The sequence below is a fragment of the Hipposideros armiger genome, unplaced genomic scaffold, assembly GCF_001890085.2.
Source record: "Hipposideros armiger isolate ML-2016 unplaced genomic scaffold, ASM189008v1 scaffold_93, whole genome shotgun sequence".
In the NCBI taxonomy this organism is placed as follows: domain Eukaryota; kingdom Metazoa; phylum Chordata; class Mammalia; order Chiroptera; family Hipposideridae; genus Hipposideros; species Hipposideros armiger.
Genome location: NW_017731443.1, coordinates 879,614 through 898,690, shown reverse-complemented (window position 1 = coordinate 898,690; position 19,077 = coordinate 879,614). Strand labels below are relative to the sequence as shown.

The 19,077-nt window shown below is 42.8% G+C and overlaps 1 protein-coding gene across 1 annotated transcript; it reads left to right on the top strand.

The window, feature by feature from the left end:
* Window positions 1-89: 89 nt before the first annotated feature.
* On the top strand, window positions 90-7,874 carry LOC109384170 (RNA-binding protein 4-like). The gene is given in 6 exon segments (XM_019645209.1): window positions 90-175; window positions 975-1,397; window positions 4,934-5,039; window positions 5,041-5,109; window positions 5,111-5,623; window positions 7,431-7,874. Coding segments are annotated over 4 exon segments (1,092 nt in total). The 5' UTR covers window positions 90-175; window positions 975-985; the 3' UTR covers window positions 5,616-5,623; window positions 7,431-7,874.
* Window positions 7,875-19,077: the final 11,203 nt, after the last annotated feature.

The window sequence follows — 19,077 nt, the reverse complement described above, 5'->3', positions numbered from 1 at the left end:
GCGAGGAAGAGTTCCGCTGCTTTTCGTGTGGGTGAGAGATTTCGACCCCCACCACAGACTTTCATTTGCCCTGTTAAATCTGACCTCACTCCCTTGGGCTTCAAGGATATCCTAGTGGGGTCGCTGCCTCCGCACCCGTCACTGAGAGCCGACTTCGGTGCTCGGCATTGGCGCGGTAAGCCTAAAGCGTCCCTTCCCCCACGACCTCCCCCGAGAGAATACCTTGCCTTCTACCACCCTGCTCTCTACCCGACTTGGCTTGGCTTCTTGCTTCGAGGTTCCCACCGAGATAACCGCCCTTCCCTTAGACTTAGGAATTAGAACCCTGTTTCGAGAATTTCTCGGACTTTCAGACATTGGTGTCTGGCTCTTGAGTCTGAGGTCCCCTTTTCTAGCCACGCATTTCTCCATTCTCCTGGAGCTCGTGGGGTGGCACCCCAAGAGGCGTTCCCCACTCCAGCACTTCCTGTACTCTCCTCACCCCTCGCTATCTGGCCCAAGTCGCTTGTTCGTTGCTCCCAAAGGAAACCCTAAAACGTAGCCCACTTTTCCGGAAATGGTGGCTACTTCGGTTACGAGAGGGAGAGCCAATTCATAATTTTAGGCAGTCATCCTAGCCAGCCAGCACTTAGACCGTTTTCTGACTATCCTCACAGTGGATAGACAAGCCCAGTCCCCTCAGCATTGTATTTATGCTCTCATTTTCATTACCATTCTCGTTTGAAACTATTCCTATCTTACCAAATCCTTTGTCTACTAAGGATCTCTGTATTACACAGTTTCTTATAGGTTCTATAGCCAGTACTGTAGCGGGCCTCTTTATTTCTACTTTCCTTTGATTATTGTATGGAGGTGGGCCTGTGAGAGAGGGAAAACTGTTTGGAAATATTTGCTAGAGTAAAAGGAGATGACAGTATTGATTATTTATTTATTCATTTATTTATTAAATAAATAAATAAAATTTTGTTCTCCAGGCTTTGTCAAGATGGTGAAGCTATTCATCGGAAACCTGCCCCGGGAGGCCACAGAGCAGGAGATCCGCTCACTCTTCGAGCAGTATGGGAAGGTGCTGGAATGTGATATCATTAAGAACTACGGCTTTGTGCACATAGAGGACAAGACGGCGGCCGAGGATGCCATCCGCAACCTGCACCACTACAAGCTACACGGGGTGAACATCAACGTGGAAGCCAGCAAGAATAAGAGCAAAGCTTCCACAAAGTTGCATGTGGGCAATATCAGCCCCACCTGTACCAACAAAGAGCTTCGGGCCAAGTTTGAGGAGTATGGTCCAGTCATCGAATGTGACATCGTGAAAGATTATGCCTTCGTACACATGGAGCGGGCAGAGGATGCGGTGGAGGCCATCAGGGGCCTTGACAACACAGAGTTTCAAGGTGAACCACCCTCTATGGAAAGAGGGTTGAACACAAGGCTATATGCAGAAAATAGGTTGGATAAGTAAAGAGAGGGATTTGGAGTAGAGGTACAGCTGGTGGCTGGCTGATGGTGAAGGAGTAAGTATGAGTGATGGACTTAAAATGTAGAATGCATGGGATTTAGAGGCTTTACCTTAGACAAATCAAAACTGGGAGAAAAACCACTTGGCTTTAGTTTGGAGCTGCTAGCCTTTTTTTTTTTTTTTTTTTTTAAATGCCTACTAGTGCAGAAATCCTTTTCCCTGAAGATTTGCCCAGTTATGTTGTCTTTTGGGTGGGGTGGGGTAGTAGAGCACATAGCAGTGTTTCACTCTGAATTTATTGCCTCAGCACAGTACAGGCATACCTCGGAGATATTGCAGGTTCGGTTCCTGACCATTGCAATAAAGCAAGTATTGCAATAAAGCGAGTTAAAGCGAGGCGTAACCTTTTGGTGGTGGAGGGTCTTGCCTTCAATTTGAAAAAAACGCAACATCTGTGAAGCGCAATAAAGCAAGGTATGCCTGTATCAGCATTATGCATTTTACATATGAAGAACCTGGCAAAAGTTGCTTAAGCAACACATTTAGGAGTAGAATCCCTGTTAAGAGCTGCCCCACCTCATCCCAACTCATACATAACTTTTCAGTAAAAATAGTCTTTAAATAAGTGGTGTTTTTAAAGGGCTACAGCTCTTGTTGCTTGTAACAGGAGGTTCAATTTTGAGGATGAGGCCACTCTAGAATTAAAAGGCTGATTTCAGGAGTTTTTGAGGAGGTATTGAGATTTTGGCAATGCCTTTTCACTGGTGTGGGGGATGGATTCTAACATCCTTTGTAAATAGAGCACTTTAGCTATGGACTCAAACATCCTTTTAAATAGAGCACTTTAGCTGGGTGTTATCTTGAAGCTTTGACTAGATGAATTATTTTAGTGTGCCTGGAAGGCAGCATGTGTGATATTGTGGATTGTCCCTTTATTTGGAAGGTATTATGTTTTCCTTGATTTAAGCTCTAAGTCCCTGTGGCAAGAGTGGCAGTCGGAAGGGCGCAGTAACCATGATGAGTTATTAACTCTCCTTTCACTGCCTTTGGGTCCCCAGTGTCCAAAAAGAGCCTTTTTCCCTTTGATTATAACTACTTCCAAGTTCATGCTACATTTTTTAACCTACATTCCAATCTTTTTAGCCCAAACCAAGGTACTGGCTGCTGCTTTCCTCGAGCACTCCTCTTGGTAAGAGGCATTGCTACTATCTTGGCTGTTAATTTCCCTTAAATTTGACCTTTCTTAGAGCTGGAGGTCTGATCATCATTCCCCAAGTAATGGGCCCTGTCATGGGTATTGCTGTGCATTATTAAGAAGTACCACATGTCTCTTGGGTCTGGTTTTTCCTTTTTTAATTGGTAAGCTGAGAATTATTTTGTGTCAACAACTTAATTGGGAGCAAAAGTGGCTCTTGTAGAGGGTTTGTTGGTCTGATACCTAATTTTTGGATGCTCTTCTATTCTTAAATGCAGTCATAGAAGAGGTGGTGGTGTCTGCGTAGTTACATGTGGACTGATGCAGAACAAATTATCCTTGTAGCACCTAACTCTAGGCTCTGTGATGCTGCTACCTATACTTAGTTATTTTTGCCCCATTTTTCTTATTATTAGCCCCATTCTACTTAATACTGTGTACTAGAGTCTGTGTGTAAAGTAGCAGTATTTTACAGTGGTCTTTTCCCTTTTCATTTTCTCAGTATTGGGTATACAGTTGATCCTTGAACAACGCGGTGGTTAGGGGCAGTGTCCCACCCCACCCCGTAGTCGAAAGTCTAAGTATAACTTAAGCTGACCCTCTGCACAAGCGGATTCCCATCCTCAAGTTGAAAATACAGTTGACCCTCGAACAACACAAGTTTGAATTTTGCATAGGTAGGCCTCTGCAGTTCAAACCGGTGTTGTTCAAGGGTCAAGTGTATTGTTTGCCCATTTAAAAAACATCTATTTTAGATATTTTAAAGACTTAGCTTCTTTTTCTGGTTTAGATCAGGGCATTTATTAATGATCTTTATGTCTTGAATGTGTGTGGTTGGTTCCTTGGTTACACTTATTTTCTGATTTTTTCAACGTGCTGAAGTGGCCCCGAAGGCAAATGGCAGAGGGACACAGGTTAACACTTTAAAGCACTGAAATATTTAATTGCATATCTTAACTCTTAACCTGCAACCTACACTTCTCAGGTGTAATGTTTAAACCATAACTTTTTCGGTGTTTTGGTCCTTCCACCCCTTTTCCCTTTTTTAGCCTACCAGAACCTAACTTTAATTTTGCAAGTGAAATTCTGTATTTACTACTTTCTGTAATGTTAGATAAATAGATGACCTGTTGACTCCCCTGATTCTAACCATCCACTTTGACATTTGCGTGTTTGGGTGTATCACAGCCAATTGCATTTGGAAAGTTTTTGCTGGAATTTTGCTTATTAAGTTGTTAGGTCATGTTAGGCGGAAACTGCTTCTCTGAAAAGGTTTAAAACTTAAACTTTTCCAGAAAAGTTTCCTTTTTTGTTAGATTTTCTGAAGTAATACTTTTCCAGAATAACAAATTTTAATTTTCAGTAAAAAATAGTATTAAGTGCATGGTCTTAGATCTCAGATCCCTAGTTTAAGGAGAAAAAGTACTTTAATCTGTTAAAATGAACAGTTTGGTCCACTAACATTACTGGTATTCTTCACTTTCTCACCCTCCTTTTCTTCCAAGTTTTTCGTAATCTTTCTAAAAATTTAGGTATCTTGGGAACTTTCAGCCTTGTTTCCTTTGATTTTACTAGGGGCCATCAAGTTAGCTGTAGATTATAAAGAATCCTCGTTAGGATGAATAGCAGAACCAGCAATTTAAAGGACACAGCTAACGGGCGGGCAGCTTTTCAATTGTGTTCTGCTCTACCTCTCCCCTTGACTTTTTTCCCAGAAATCTTGAAAATTGCCTGTCACACTCAGCCATGAATCAAAATCTGGATCACTCTGTTAGTGGTAACTTTAGAGTCTTACTCTGTTCTCTTTGATTTTGGGGTGGGGTGGGAGTCTGGAGGACTGGCCTTTGCATTCTCCTGCTTAACGAAATTAGTTTTGATAGTGAAGATTGGAGGTGTCAATCTTGTGGAACACTCTTATTGTGCTTTCTTTTGACTTTGGGCCATTGTTTAGAGTAGTTTTTGTCCACAGCTACTTGGCAAAGGGTGAGATGCTTGTTTTTGAGTGAGAGTTGTTTCTTTCTTAAGCATTAAACTAGTGTTAGGTGTTAGAGTGGAAACATTTTTTCATTTAATTGGTATTTGTCTGAAATTGGGTCATTATACTGAATTTATATATTGGACCTTTTTTATTTTTATTTTTTTAAAATCTCTTTGGTGTTGAGCCCTGCATTAGAGTTGTCTAGGTAAAAACCATTGCTATGTATGACCAGTGACTGGGGTAGGGGCTGGGGCTATGACTAAGTGATAGCAACCCTTCTTGCGTCTGTTTCTTCAAGGCAAACGAATGCACGTGCAGTTGTCCACCAGCCGGCTTAGGACTGCGCCCGGGATGGGAGACCAGAGCGGCTGCTATCGGTGCGGGAAAGAGGGGCACTGGTCCAAAGTGTCCGACAGATCGTTTGGGCCGAGTGGCAGACTTTACCGAGCAATATAATGAGCAATATGGAGCAGTGTACGCCTTACACCATGAGCTATGGGGATTCGTTGTATTACAACAACACGTACGGAGCGCTCGATGCCTACTACAAGCGCTGTCGTGCTTCCCGGTCCTATGAGGCAGTGGCGGCTGCAGCTGCTTCCGCGTATAATTACGCAGAGCAGACCCTGTCCCAGCTGCCACAAGTCCAGAATACAGCCATGGCCAGTCACCTCACCTCCACCTCTCTCGATCCCTACGATAGACACCTGTTGCCGACCTCAGGAGCTGCTGCTGCTACAGCTGCTGCTGCTGCAGCAGCCGCTGCTGCTGTTACTGCAGCTTCCACTTCATATTACGGGCGGGATCGGAGCCCCCTGCGTCGCGCTGCAGCCCCAGTCCCCACTGTTGGAGAGGGCTACGGTTATGGGCATGAGAGTGAGTTGTCCCAAGCTTCGGCGGCCGCGCGGAATTCCCTGTACGACATGGCCCGGTATGAGCGGGAGCAGTATGCGGATCGGGCGCGGTATTCAGCCTTTTAAAGCTTGAGGTGAGAGTGGTGGGGTGTCCCTTATTCTGGTTTTGCCATCCCTTCTGTAGCCTAAAGGCTCCAGTTGGGCTGCCCTGCTTGCTTGCTTTTTCAGGGTTAGAATAAGGTTACTAGCATGGTTCAGAGGCTAGGCAGAAGTCCTAACTAAAATTTTTGAAACATGTAAACATCCTTAGATCTCATGGCTGTTTTTTCAGAGCTCCTAGTTGTGGGAGTCAATCTGATTCTGTGTCTGGAAAAGCAAAGAATGGTGTGATGAATCTTGGGTCACACCTATGTACTGTAATTGAACTGAACCTGTGACCCAGACATTCAGACTCAGGTGTGCTGTTTTTCAGAGCCTTTGTTGACATTTCTAGGTATGTGACATTACTAAGGCCTGCAAGTTTCCTGTTCTTCATGCTGTGTGGAAGGTCTGCTATGACCTGTAGTGATAAAATTCATAACTAGTTAACTGGTCATAACTGCTTAGGTTCCAGTTACGATGAAGACTACTCAGATGGCATCATCTTAATCTTGAAGCAGCGTGTTTCTGACATTGCTGAACAGTTCCCCCTCTATGAGCTTTATAGAAAAAACTTACTTGATGTTAAGTTGGGGCAGAGAGGAGTACAAAAGGTATCTTCTTTTAATTATAAAATTGTGCTCTGAGCAATCGGGGGCATAGACTCAAATCCAACTTCTCTGCGCAGCTCAGACTCATTCCCTGAATAGAACACCCACTCTATGGCTTTATTTTCAAACCTGTCCTGTAAGAGCCTGTTTACTGTGTTTAAACTGTCCCCACAGTGTTAGATTTGACATCCTCTCCACTTCAGGATATACGACGATGATATAAATAAGCATGCAGACCTGTTAATTTTGTTCTCGTTGTAATGTTCAGATCTGGGGTTGGGAGGTTGGCCTTATGCAGATCACTCCCTTCATCTTCCCACTAGTTATGGGCATTTAATCCTCTTGAACCACCAGCGCTACCTTGAGTCCTGGCTTTTTCCTCTACTGCACGTTTTGAGCCTCATGGTCCATTTGGCTCTACTTGAGTATATTCTCTTCTGGTGCTTGCCAGCTTTGGGCTCTAGGTATTTGAGATTGCTGTTGTATTAAAGGGTGATTCTCAATGCCCTTTGTTTTGAGTAGTTCCCAGTGTGTCCCAGAGATTGATCTGTAATCCTGAAGTAACAGGGTGGGTACTACTCCATCATCTTATCCGTTGGGGCAAAAGGTATGTAACTTGCCCTGGGTTATTAGATGGGCTAGGAAATGAATTTGATGCGCAGCTTATACTTGCCCTACAGCACATTCTTCAAGTTTCTTCCCTAGGCAGAGTTGAATGCCTTCAGGTCTTACAGCTTGTTAGTTGATACTACTTTTGCCTAGACCTTGAATGGTTTTTAACTTGGACCTTGGTAGTAGCTCTCAGATTGAAACATATTTTTCACTTCTTACCCCAGAGAGCTAATTGGAACCTTTCCTTTTCCCCTGCTTTCCAATGACAGTTTTGTGATGTGGAATTTACCTTCTCTGAGGAATGCTAATGTTAACATCAAGAGAAATACAATATCTGCCTACTCTCACGAAAGAAAATTTGCTATTAAATTTAAAGAAAGGCCCCATTCTGGGATAGCTTGACCTTCCCAGTTACTCTCTGGCCTTCATACTCTTTTCACTTTATGGTTATTGTGATACTGGGGATGTACAAGTAAGTAAATTTAAAAGGAGTGTCAAAATACCAGACATTCTTTGACGTTTAAGTGGGAAAGCCCTTTTGAGCTTTGCTGTAAAGCCCCTGTGTTGTGCTCTCTTTCAGGTGGGATGTGTGTGGGCTGAAATTCCAAGCTGCGGTTGTGCATGAGAATACACTCTTCATGGTACCCATCTCCGGGACGTTCTCGGCTCTGTGCGTTCAGTCCCTCAGGAACCGTGGACCTTAATTGACCTTGCTAAGTCAGACCACCTCTTCCTTTCCTCTCCTGCCCATTTCCCTGTTCTTCCTGTCCTTCAATACTTCTGTAGCTTCCCGTTGATGTTGTGTTCTCCTAGCAGGCCTCACTGTGTGCAGAAACTGTGGTGGGGGCTACACTGTCTCCCCACCTCCTGCTTCCGGTGGGTATTGGATTTGAGAATGACACTGGTGAGAGCATCACTGCTTCTGAGTCTTTGGCCCAAAGGCTTGTGGCAGGTGGACACATAGAGTTGGATCACTTTTTTTTTTTTTTTTCCAGTGAAATAAATGGTTTTTCAACTTAGGGAATGTGTGCTTTGAGAGAGTTCTTGCTTGGGCTGTGTCTGGATTTTTTATTGTCCCTGGAAGAGAAGGGGAGGGTGTAAATTTTTACATTAAGCTTTGGGTGGACATCACTGTGGTTATTTCCTTTATTGTAGGTAGGACTTATGGGGGCGCCAACGGAAAATGGGGTTATACAGAAGAACCCAGGTAGGCAGCCTTATTCCAGTAAAGACTTCCTCCCACTAGTCCATCTTTATTATAAAACCAATTACTTATAGTTTTGAAATGTGGGTCTTTTGCTGCTTGAGAAACAGTCATCACCCACCCTTTATACTATTACCATTCCAACCTCCCAATCTGCGTCTAGACTGATATTTCCAAGGAAGAGATCTAAGAAAAGGAAAGTCTGCTTTCACTTTTCGTGTCCTATAGAAAAATAAAACTATGGCTCCAATAGCATTCTGGTACTTCTCTAGGCCAGTAACACTTTTTAATGCTTTTCACCATCTATTTGTATAGCTCTGCCAAAACCCATAGAATCCCACTAGCACCTCATTACTTGTACTTACAGCCTTTAGAATCACAGGCATAGAAAAAGGACCTAGCAGTGAGCTTTAGATTGTTTAACGAGGAGGAGGAGGAGGGGTGGGTGAGTGCAGGGAAGAGCCACTGCCTCTTAGTTCTGTGCTTCTATCAAAACAGACTGTCTTCCAGATTTCTTTTGTCTGTATATTGCTCCAGTTTTAGTAGGGCTGTATCTAGTTAGGCCATTTCCCAGAATCATTCAACAAATTCTGAGCACCTAACTGGATTCTAGGTGCATAGTATGTTTTTAGGAAAAGGGGAGTGGTGAGAGAGAAGACAAAGGAGCTGGTTGGCTTTTAATTGGGTGTTTTCTCAGGCATTTCTACTTAATGGTTCTACCTGACTGATTCTAATTCATAGATGGCCTAGATGGGAATAACTTGATCATTGTAATTTATTGAATATTTGCTGTATGTGAAACCTGTAGGTGTTTAATGTGATATTTAATGTAATCATTTTTTTTGTCAGTTAACAATCTTATTACGTCTACCCTCAGAGTACAAATAACTGCTGAACATGGAAGCTGTCTTTGGTGAGAGGTCAAATGATTAAGACAACAGTTCTAGGAAAACTGTTGGAGTTTAAAGAGAATCGGGGGTGGGAAGAGGTATGAGTTCCTATGGGTAAGAAGTGGTCAGTTAAGTTTATGAATAACATCTAGGCTAGGTACTTTTCCTTCCATTTGTCTTTTTTATGCTAACCTGGCTGGGTTGGTTTTCTGCCACTTCTTGGAGGGTTGTGTCTACCTTGGTCCCTTTTTCTCTTAAAAGACAGACCCATCACAGATCCAAATTTTTGCTTAGTGTGATGGCTGGGGATAAGGGTTAGCAAGCTTCAAAAGAGGGAGACTTACAGTATTCATTGATTCAACAAATGTTTTGGGTGATACACTGCAAGGTGTTCTAGGTGCTGGGGTCACCTACAGTTCTGGACCTTATATCCTAAGTGGAAAATTAGAATTTTATTTAGATGGGAATGGTCAATGAAGGTTTTTCTGAGGTGATAATGTGTCATAGTAGATTAAATATGGGTGTAATACGTAATCACATGAAACATTCTGGCTAAAAATTTTTTACGATTTTTGGGGAAATTGGAGGGAACAGCTGTGGGGAAGGGGAACAGACAAGTTGCTGTCCTTTTGTTTTTCAGTCTAGTTGTGGAGGACATCGCTTCACTGGCCCGTGTTGGTATTATTGTTGCGCTCTTCCTGGCTGAGGCAGTCAATCGCTGGCCATTGGACAGTGACTCCTGGCAGCTCACTGCAGCAGGGGTTGCAGCCTACGCAGTCGCTGGCCACTCAGCAGCAGTCTAGCTCTAGGTCGAGCTGTTGTTCAAAATCTTAGCTGTAGAGGGTGGGCCCTGCTGCTCAGAGCTAGCGTCCCAAGCTAATTCTTAACCAACCTGCTGCTTGTCAGCCCTGGTTAAAATTTTAAAGGGAGCCATTCTTGTTTTCTGCTTTGGGAACATGGTCTCCCTGTAACAGACAGGGAGAGTGCCTAAGAGCAGATTCTCATAACGGCCAGAATCCGGCTGGTTTAATGCTGCATTCCCACTACAACTTTTAAAAAAGCTACTTGTTAAAAGGGAAAAACACTATTAAGAACAGTGGAAAAATAGTGAATTCTAAAACTTGATTTGAAACAATTGAATATAACTTGATGATAGTTCAGCATTAAGTTTTTGAAATTATTTTTGTTTAAGCTTCCAATCAAGTGTATCTCTGAATTGAGGCCACATAGTATGCTCTGTGTAAATGACCGTTAAACTGCCATCACTTACCTCAGGAGTTAGTTTTTCAAGAGTAATGCTTTAATACACTGATTTTCCATAGCCTTCCACTATTCCTAATGTTGAGTTAAATGTGATTAGCATTCGCTGTAGAGCTGGCTTTGCACATAGATAGTGAAGTACTTCTCACTGGTTGCCTACTATGTAAGTACCATGTGGAGAATGCAAAGGTGACTAGGGCATGCTGTCTGTCCTTACCTGGCCTCCACAGCAGCTTTCTAAAATGTTTAGGCCTCGGGTGTGCAAATAGTGCTGTATCACTGGAAGTCAGGTGAGGGTGGGAATGGTCACACTTTTGTAGCGATGGCATCTGGCCCAGCCTGGTTCTGGATGGGTCAGAGGTCTTAGGAGGGAAGTTTTCAAGATGATTTTGGGGTTTGACTTCGTGTTAGACCTCTTAATGTTGAGTTAACAGTCTTCCAGGCATCCTCAAAATTGGGGTGACTTGGGTGAATGCTAAATAAGCCAAACTCTTTACCCCCAGGGCTATTCCAAGCACTGAACTAGACTAGGGGGTACAGTAGTAAGAGGTAGGCTGTTTGCATTGTGTTTAGTGCTGTTGCAAACCACTGGAGTAAAGTGCTCAGTGCTCCAGTTCTCCACGTGGTCGCATGCTGAGGCAAATGGAATTCGCAGAATGATGGTGTTGGGAAGTCCCAGGACTGCTTTTCTGCTGAGGGTTTGGAGAACCATAGTCGAGGTTGAAGCAGGAGAAGGCAGAGTTCCAGAAGGGGGTGTCTTCAAGACAGAAAATTTTTGGTTCATTTGAAGAGTTAAGAGCTGAATTACTGATAAGTACATAGGAAATAAGGTAAAAAACTGAAGTCAACAAAAACTTGTAAAATATAATTCATGGCGTTCAACCTAATCATAATCATGGCCACACTGAGTAATAAAATAATTGTCATCTAACTAAATCTGGAGGATGACGAAGTGGGATGAGGTGTGTTTAAGAGGAAAATTCAAAATTCCATAATGGAAATCAATAGAGAATTTTTTAAAGTGGTAAATGAGAATTTTGAGCATCTTACTCAGACATGTAAAGGTAAGAAACTGCTAAAAAGAGCTAAAAGCTGTTGCTTCTGGGGAATATGGGGCAACAGACTTGAAAGCCTTGTACTGTTTGCTTTGTTAAAAAGTACGTTTGTGGATTATTTCGATAAAAATAAAAAGTTTTGTCATGCTCACAGATCTTTTTTTCTGTTTTAAGCCTGAGAGAATGTCTTGACACTCACCGAACTTGCCAACTTCTCACCAAACGCAAATCTAACATAAGTAGGGACTTGTTTGTATTACTTTATTGGCAGGTAAATCCCACCCCTGGCATATAAGGCAGGGATGGTGCTAGCCATCTGTTGAGGTAAGACAGACTTAAGTGCTTAGCTAGCGATAAGTAAACCTTAAAAGCTGGATTATTACCGCTCCTGTTTCGTCTGACTTGTCAAGGCTAACAGAGGGAAACTGCTCTGTCCAGTGGGCTGGTGGTTCTAGGGCCGAGCCTGCTGGTTACCCTCAGTACCTCTATCCACATGCCGAATTGTGTGTACTTAGTGATGCAGCAAGATGGGACCTCTCAGTTTCACTATGGAAGAAATACTGAAACCAGATTTGAGAGTTTGGAGCTTTGTTAGTAAAGAACTTCCAATCTGATTTATTTCATTCAGGCTATTTGAAGGGGAAAGAAGTTAACTTTTTACCCACTGGCTAAGACATTGATTTATCTGTAGACTCAAAATGGTTTGAAGAGCAGACTTTAGTAGTGAACATTAAAAGTTTTTTTTTCCTGGAAAGCCAGAGAAGCAGCCTGGCAGCTAGGATGCGAAAAAAAGCTTCCTGTATAATTTTAGCATGGCACATCTATAAAATGCAGAGGCCCAGCAAAGATAGGGAACAGATTTTGAGTATACATCTCAGAATATGGATTGAAATTAACAGGTTATAGATACATATTTAATCAATTATACGTCTTGCCCACAAATTTTAATACTGGACATTTAAGTGTATCTCTATTTGTAGTTTAATTGGCATTGTTTTAGTGGTACATAAATGATGCATCTTAAAATCAATGGCATTTGGATTAGATGAAATATGGTTACTCTGCATGAGTGCAAGTATATCTGAGCTATATTCCTAGGGTGGAATGGCATTTTACATTTTGCTACATACCAAATTGTTCTCACGTTACCCAATTTATATCCCCACCAGCAAGGTATACGGGTGTTTGCTTAAACCTTCATCAGTGCGTCTGCTGATCTTTTCCAACCTGATAGGTTAAAAGGGTATCTTATTATAGTTATGCCTAGCATCTATTTTTGAGTGAGGTTGATCATTATATTTTACGAGTCAAATCTCTTCATATCTTTAGCCCTTACCTTTTTTAAAAGTTGGGTGTTGGTTTTATTTGTGGAAGCAGTGTGTAGATTAAGAAATTAGCTCTTTGTGATACGAGTTGCTAATGTTTTTCCCAGTTTGTCATGTTTTTTGCCCTGCAGGAACAAGTACAGTAGTTGAATTTCTAGTTGTCTTAGGATGCCAGGATTTTGCATCATACCCGGGATTTCTGCACTTAAAGAATATAAGAAAATCCTTACTTTTTTTCTGGTACTTTTATGGTTTCATTTTTTCAAATTAAAAATTTTAATGTATTTGGAAATTATTTGATACACAGTGTAAGGTGGATATCTAACTTTGTGTTCTAGGTGGCCCCTCATTTGGGAACCAAATGGAAACAAATTGCAGTAGAACTAAAGGGGTGAACATAATGTTATTAGAACATATTTCCTGATTATAAGAAATTTTAGCACCCTTTTTGATGAAAGACTGGAATGGTTAGGATGTAGATGCCTTCTGCCTACTCTTAACAAACCCTGCTTATACAGGTGGAGCCACTGCTTTAGACCAATTAAATTATTGTCTCTAGGGGTTGGCCTTGGGGTGGGGGGTGCAAAAACAACCCGTTATAAATCTGTGTCTTGAGTGCTTTGTTTATATAATATACTTGTGCTTTACTTTATGGAGGGTTAATTGATCGTTGTGATTTGGCATACTTGTCCTCCACGGATTCAATCTGTAGGACTCAACTTACAGAACCTGCTGGAGAACCAGGGATGCTCCCCGTCCATTTGCAACAATGCCTAGGACTTCTCTATTGAACCTGGATGAGAATGACATCTCTCAACTATTCCTTCTCTGTCTTGTAACACTCCATCTCTGGTAGACAGCATACAGACCAATTTGGGGGCAGATACATAAGTTTTGAGCCCTTTGAAAGAAAATTTCTTTGGCAAATTATCCTCATTAGCAATCCAAGACAAAGCTTATTTGTGATTTTCAGAACCTTATATTTGGTGATAGAGCTCATTTTACTTGATTTGCAGTAAATCTTCAGTTCCATCTGGGTGCATTATCTTATTGGCCTGTTCTTATGTTCTATTGGGAGTTGTTCTTCACTCAGGTCCAAGGGTCTTTTTCTTGAATTAGGCTTCAAGACCATTTGGTAACCACTTTCACTAGTTACCTAGCTGTAAGATACAGCCTTAGACTTGGACCAAGTTATGGGCTATTGTGTTGGCCTAAGTGGATATCTTATCTGCCAGCTTTTCTACTACAAGGTGGAAGACCTAGTTGGCTGGACTTTTACCCAGCTGCTTTCTGTAATGCCTATAGGTCAAGTGCGGGTTATTATATGTTAACAGGTGTCTTAATTTCCTAGTGTCCAAAGCCATGAGTTTTTTATTTTCTCCCCTTGGTGTCCAGTTGTGGTACATTATCTTGCTGTACATTATCAAGAACAGCCTTTTCTTTTTTTCCTTGATTTCATTAAACTATTTGACTACATGGCTTGGTGTGTATAGACCAACATTCCTATTGGTTGGTCCAGTCGTTCCATCAGAGACTAATTTCTTAAATAGTTCATGTAACTGGATTTAGAGTCGTATTAGGAACAATGATTTGTTTTACCCAAGTAAATAATGAAATGTAAACAGTACCTGGGTGTCATCAAAAATCAAGTTAGTCATAAAACAAGTTCAACAAATTTAGGTTTTAGTGTTGGGCCTCTCCTAAGATAGCAGATGGATAAGAAATCTGGCTGGCCATATTTTCCCTCCACCAACGGGGAGTGGGTGAGTCACGTCAGTGGTGCACCATTCTTAAACACTGATTGATATGGAAGGGTGTTTGTTTTGGAGACAGTTTCCTGAAATTTACCTCTTGTCCTTACCTCAACCATCTTCTGCATGTCCAGATTGCTTTCTTTAATCCAACCCTTTTGATCCCACTGGAACATTGAGTCCATTGATTCAACTTTCCATTGTCCTTCCCCCTCTTAATATTGTCACTTCCTTACCCAACTGGAAATCCATGGTCAGTAATTGTCATTCCTTTGCCCACACCATCATTTTCCATGCAAGCCCTGGGGCTACCTGGTCCCCCAGCTTTATACTCCCATGGCAAAACCCACGACCCAGATTAATCCAATTCACCTGACAGGTGAGGCTGAAGGTGACTTGAGAAAAACAATTTCAGTGACTATTCTCACTTCAAATGAGCACAAACTGCTTATGGCCACACCACCCTTAACGCGACCGATCTAGTCATAAATGAGCACAAACTTGGTGTGGACCCATGATTCTGTCAAGCAGTCAGAGAATAGATCCCTGGGCCATTCCTCTTCCCTTGAGTTGACTCAGCTAATGACCTGCTTCATACTTCACTGAGAAAACTGAAGCAATTGAGAAATAAACATTCTTGTCACTCCTCACCTCCCAGCATCGGCACCCACATCCCATTCCCTTGGTAACTGCTTTGGTCTAAAGCCATTTGCTCTACTTTCCCGTTAGGGCCTGTCCTCGCTCCTGCATTTCTTTTCCACTCATGTCATCCATATTTGCTCTTTCCTGAATCAGTTTTACTAGCACTGCCCACATTGTTATTCCCGTTAAATTTTTTTTCTTGACATTCTTTCCCCTGCCAGTTACCACCACTTCATTTTTTCATTCCTTTTATAGCAAAATTCAAAAGCCTTTACTATGGTTTCTGTCCCAGTTACCACCTTCCAGTCTCTCTGAGTTAGCCCTCTTTAATCAGGCCTTGACCCCCACCATTTCACAGGAATGTTGCTAGTGATGATTCATGTTGCTGAGTCATGTCGTCTTTTTAACTTAAAAGATCATGTCCATTATGGTTGTGGTGGTTTCTCCTCTGTGTTATCCTCTCGTGAGCCAATGATGGAGTGCCATCAGTGACACTTAACACTCCCATCCAAGACAGTGAACACAATAAAGTGTATGTTAGGAGATACAAGCTTTTTATTCAGGGTAGAGCTGAGGAAGGAGGATGGGAGAGCTCGAGCAGTGTATGTGTGTGCAGATTATGGCAATGCATAGGGTGGCCAGGCCTCACAGATGTGAGCTGACTTGGTGAGGTGAGAGTTAGCCAAACACCTAGTATTCCAAGTAGAACAGTTTGAGCAAAGGCCCCAAGGTTCGGGATTGTAGCTGCCATGTGCTAACAGTAAGGAGGCCAGGGTTAAGAGTGGAGCAATGAGGAGAGAGCAGTAGGAGAGGAGGCAGGATAGTTAAACAATCATCTAGTGCCTTCAGGCCTTTACTCTTGAGTGAAACAGTCTGGTGTTTTTAAGCAGAGCAGTGTTATGCTGCCATACGTTTTTTAAAATAGCTTTATTGGGGTATTCCTTTTATACAATAAAATATCAATTTGAAGTACAGTTTGACATATTTTGATCAATTATACAATTGTGTAACCATTACCATAATTAGGGTATAGGACATTTTTGTCACCCTAAAAAGCCCTTGTGCTGCTTTGCAGTTAATCCCCTCAGCCTCTGGTTAAGTCTTAGGCTTCATCTGTTTATATCTTTGGTATTAGCATTGTGAGATATTTGATTACTCTTAACACTTAATTCATTTGACTTCCAGGATACAATACTCTTGGGTTTCTTTTCTACCTTCCCCATTTCCTCTGCTGATTCCTCTTCCTGTCCCTGACCTCTTGATGTTGGAGGATCCATAGTTCAAATCTTGGTATTTGGTGATCCTGTGGATTCAAATGCCATTCTACCCACAAAAATTCCCAGTTTGTATCGCCAGTCTAGGTGTTCCTCCCAAACAACAGATTCATAGTCTACTACACATTTGACGTTTTTCCTTGGGTGTCTGATATTTCTTTCTTTTTTTTTTTTAAAGATTTTTATTGGGTAATTGGGGGGATGGGAACAGTGCTGGGGAATTAGGGGAAGGGGAACAGACAAGTTGCTGTCGTTTTGTTCTTCAATCTAGTTGTGGAGGACGCTGCTTCACTGGCCCAAGTTGGCACCATCATTGCGCTCTTCCCTGGCGAGGCAGATCAGTCGCCGGCTTCTGGACGGCCGCTCACTGCGGCTGCTGGCCGCTCACGCTGGCTGCTGGCTACATACGGTAGCCCATGGCAACCCACTGCCACAGGGACTGCAGCCTATGCTGTCGCCAGCAAATCACGGCAGCCCAGCTCCAGGTTGAGCTGTTGTTCAGCATCTTAGCTGTGGAGGGCAGTGTCACTGGCCCTCATATGTGGGATCCGAACCGGGGCCCTCTGTCATCCCAAGCGAGTTCTTAACCATCGCGCCACTCGGCCGGCCCCCGGGTGTCTGATATTTCTAACAACTTGTATAAAACTGAACTTCTGGAGTGTCGTGTGTCTCCCCCCAGCCCCAATCTCAGTTGGCAACTTCAACCTTCAGTTACTCTGGCCAAGCCTTGAGGGTGATACCCACATTCAATCCAATAGGAAATCTTGTTGGCTGCCCTCCTCAGTCTCCCTGTTAGCAGCCTAGTCAGAGCCTCCGTCATCTTTCACCTGGATTTCCTAAGTTTTTCCTAATTGATCTCCCCGTTTCTGACTGACTTACCATGTGCTCATGATATAGCAGCCAAGGTGATCCTTTGGAAATCAGATTAGGTCAGAGCTTGCTCCCACCCCCAGGCTTTTCATTCAGAGTAAGAGCCCATGGGAAAGCCTGTGAAGCCCTGTGTGATCTGCCCCCTTCCTCCTCTTAGCTCTGACTGTCCTCTGCTCACTCTGGTCCAGCCACACTACTACACTGGACCTTTTGCAGATCTGTTCAGTACATGCCAGGCCCCTGCCCCTCAGCATTTGTTTTGCACCAGCTGTTCCTCTAGACAGTCCTTGAAGGCCTGGTTTTGTTTTAAACAGCAAGTTTGAGTTTTCAAGGTGAAAAGGAAGCTGACCAGTTTTTGGGGCTGTAAAAGTGAGGCTAGAGCTCTGTCCTCTCTTTTCTCCATGCTCCTCATTTAGGTGGTATCTCCAGTCCCCTTGGCTTTACCTACTGTCTAGAGTCTGAAGATTTCCAAATGTGTTATCTCGGCCCCAAACTTTCTCCTGTCTGCTCAAGCAAGCTGTGTCTGGCGAAGAGGCCATGAAAGCTTGATACTTGAATTGGTACCCTTGGTTCCTTCTAATTTGGATAACTTCCCGTCTCTCCAAACAGGTATGTGGAGTTTCTCTTTGAGGACAGTGGTCCTCAGTAAGTGCTACCACTTGTCAAGAGGAAAGGGTCAGAAGAGAGAAGAAAAACCTGATTATATAAGTGACAGTGGGGGAAGACCTCTTGTTGCTGTTCCAGACATTGGTTGGGATTTTTCATGTGCTGGAAGCTGGACCCCTGCTGTTTTAACATGAAATCCCCCCACCCTGCCCTTGCATTTCCCTAGAGCCTACAACCACTAGGCTAGTGATGCTGATCCTACAGCATAAGTCCCCCACCCCCACAAGGGTTACCCGGCCCCAAGTCTCAGTGCCAAGGTTGAAACCTGTTCTCAGTGAATTCATCACTTACCATCTGAAGGAGAGCTGTCCAATGATAGCTGTGTGATGCTGTGAGTATACTACCCATGGGGTTTCAAAAACGTAGTGTGGAAAAGAACTCATTTTCACAGATTATTATATGTTAAATGATAATATTTTGGATATATTGGGTGAAATAAAATACATTACTAAAAATACTAATTTCACCTGTTTTTACTTTGCTTAATGTGGCTATTAGAAGTTCCCAAATTACATAAGTGGCTCACATTTTCTGGGATAATGCTGATTTAGATGCCGAGAGCTCAGATTTACATCTCTTGTCTCAAACTGCTCCTCTGCTCAAAGTTCAGGGATCTAAAGACCTACAGTAAGTCCTCACTGATAGTTTCTTAGAACTGGCAAAACGATGTAGAACGAAACCAACGGTACCACAGGCTAACTGATAAAAACAAGAGTTAAGTTCCTGTGGCGTCTCATCAGCGTTACAACAAAACAACTGAACGAGGACCAGCTGTACTTGAGAGTTCTTGGTTGTCTTCATACACTTCACACTTCTTAGGTTTGAAATAGAACTCTTGAGTCTCCCCAGTCCCAAATAATTTCTCCAATCTTCCCCATCTCTTTAAATGGCATTACCATCTACGGGGCTGCTCTAGCTAGATTCCTGGTGGTCATTCTTGATTGTCCCCTCACTTCTCACTCCCCCCTCATCTCTTCTTTAGCACACAAAGCAAATGTTGCCACTTCCGGTCCTGTCTTTGCTACACCATAGTGGAAACCATACAATCACTCCCCAGGACCACTGCAGTGGCCTGCCTTCTGGCACCTTTTCCTTCTTTCCCTCTCTTCCTTAAATTCAATCTCCGTTCAGTAGCTGGGATGATGTTAATTATAAATCAGACTGTCACTCCGTAACTTAGAACCTTTCACCAACGTCGCATTGTATTTAAAATAAATGCCAGTCCCATTGTATTTAAAATAAATGCCAACCCTCTACCTTGGCCTGAAGCGCTTTGAAATATCTGGCCTC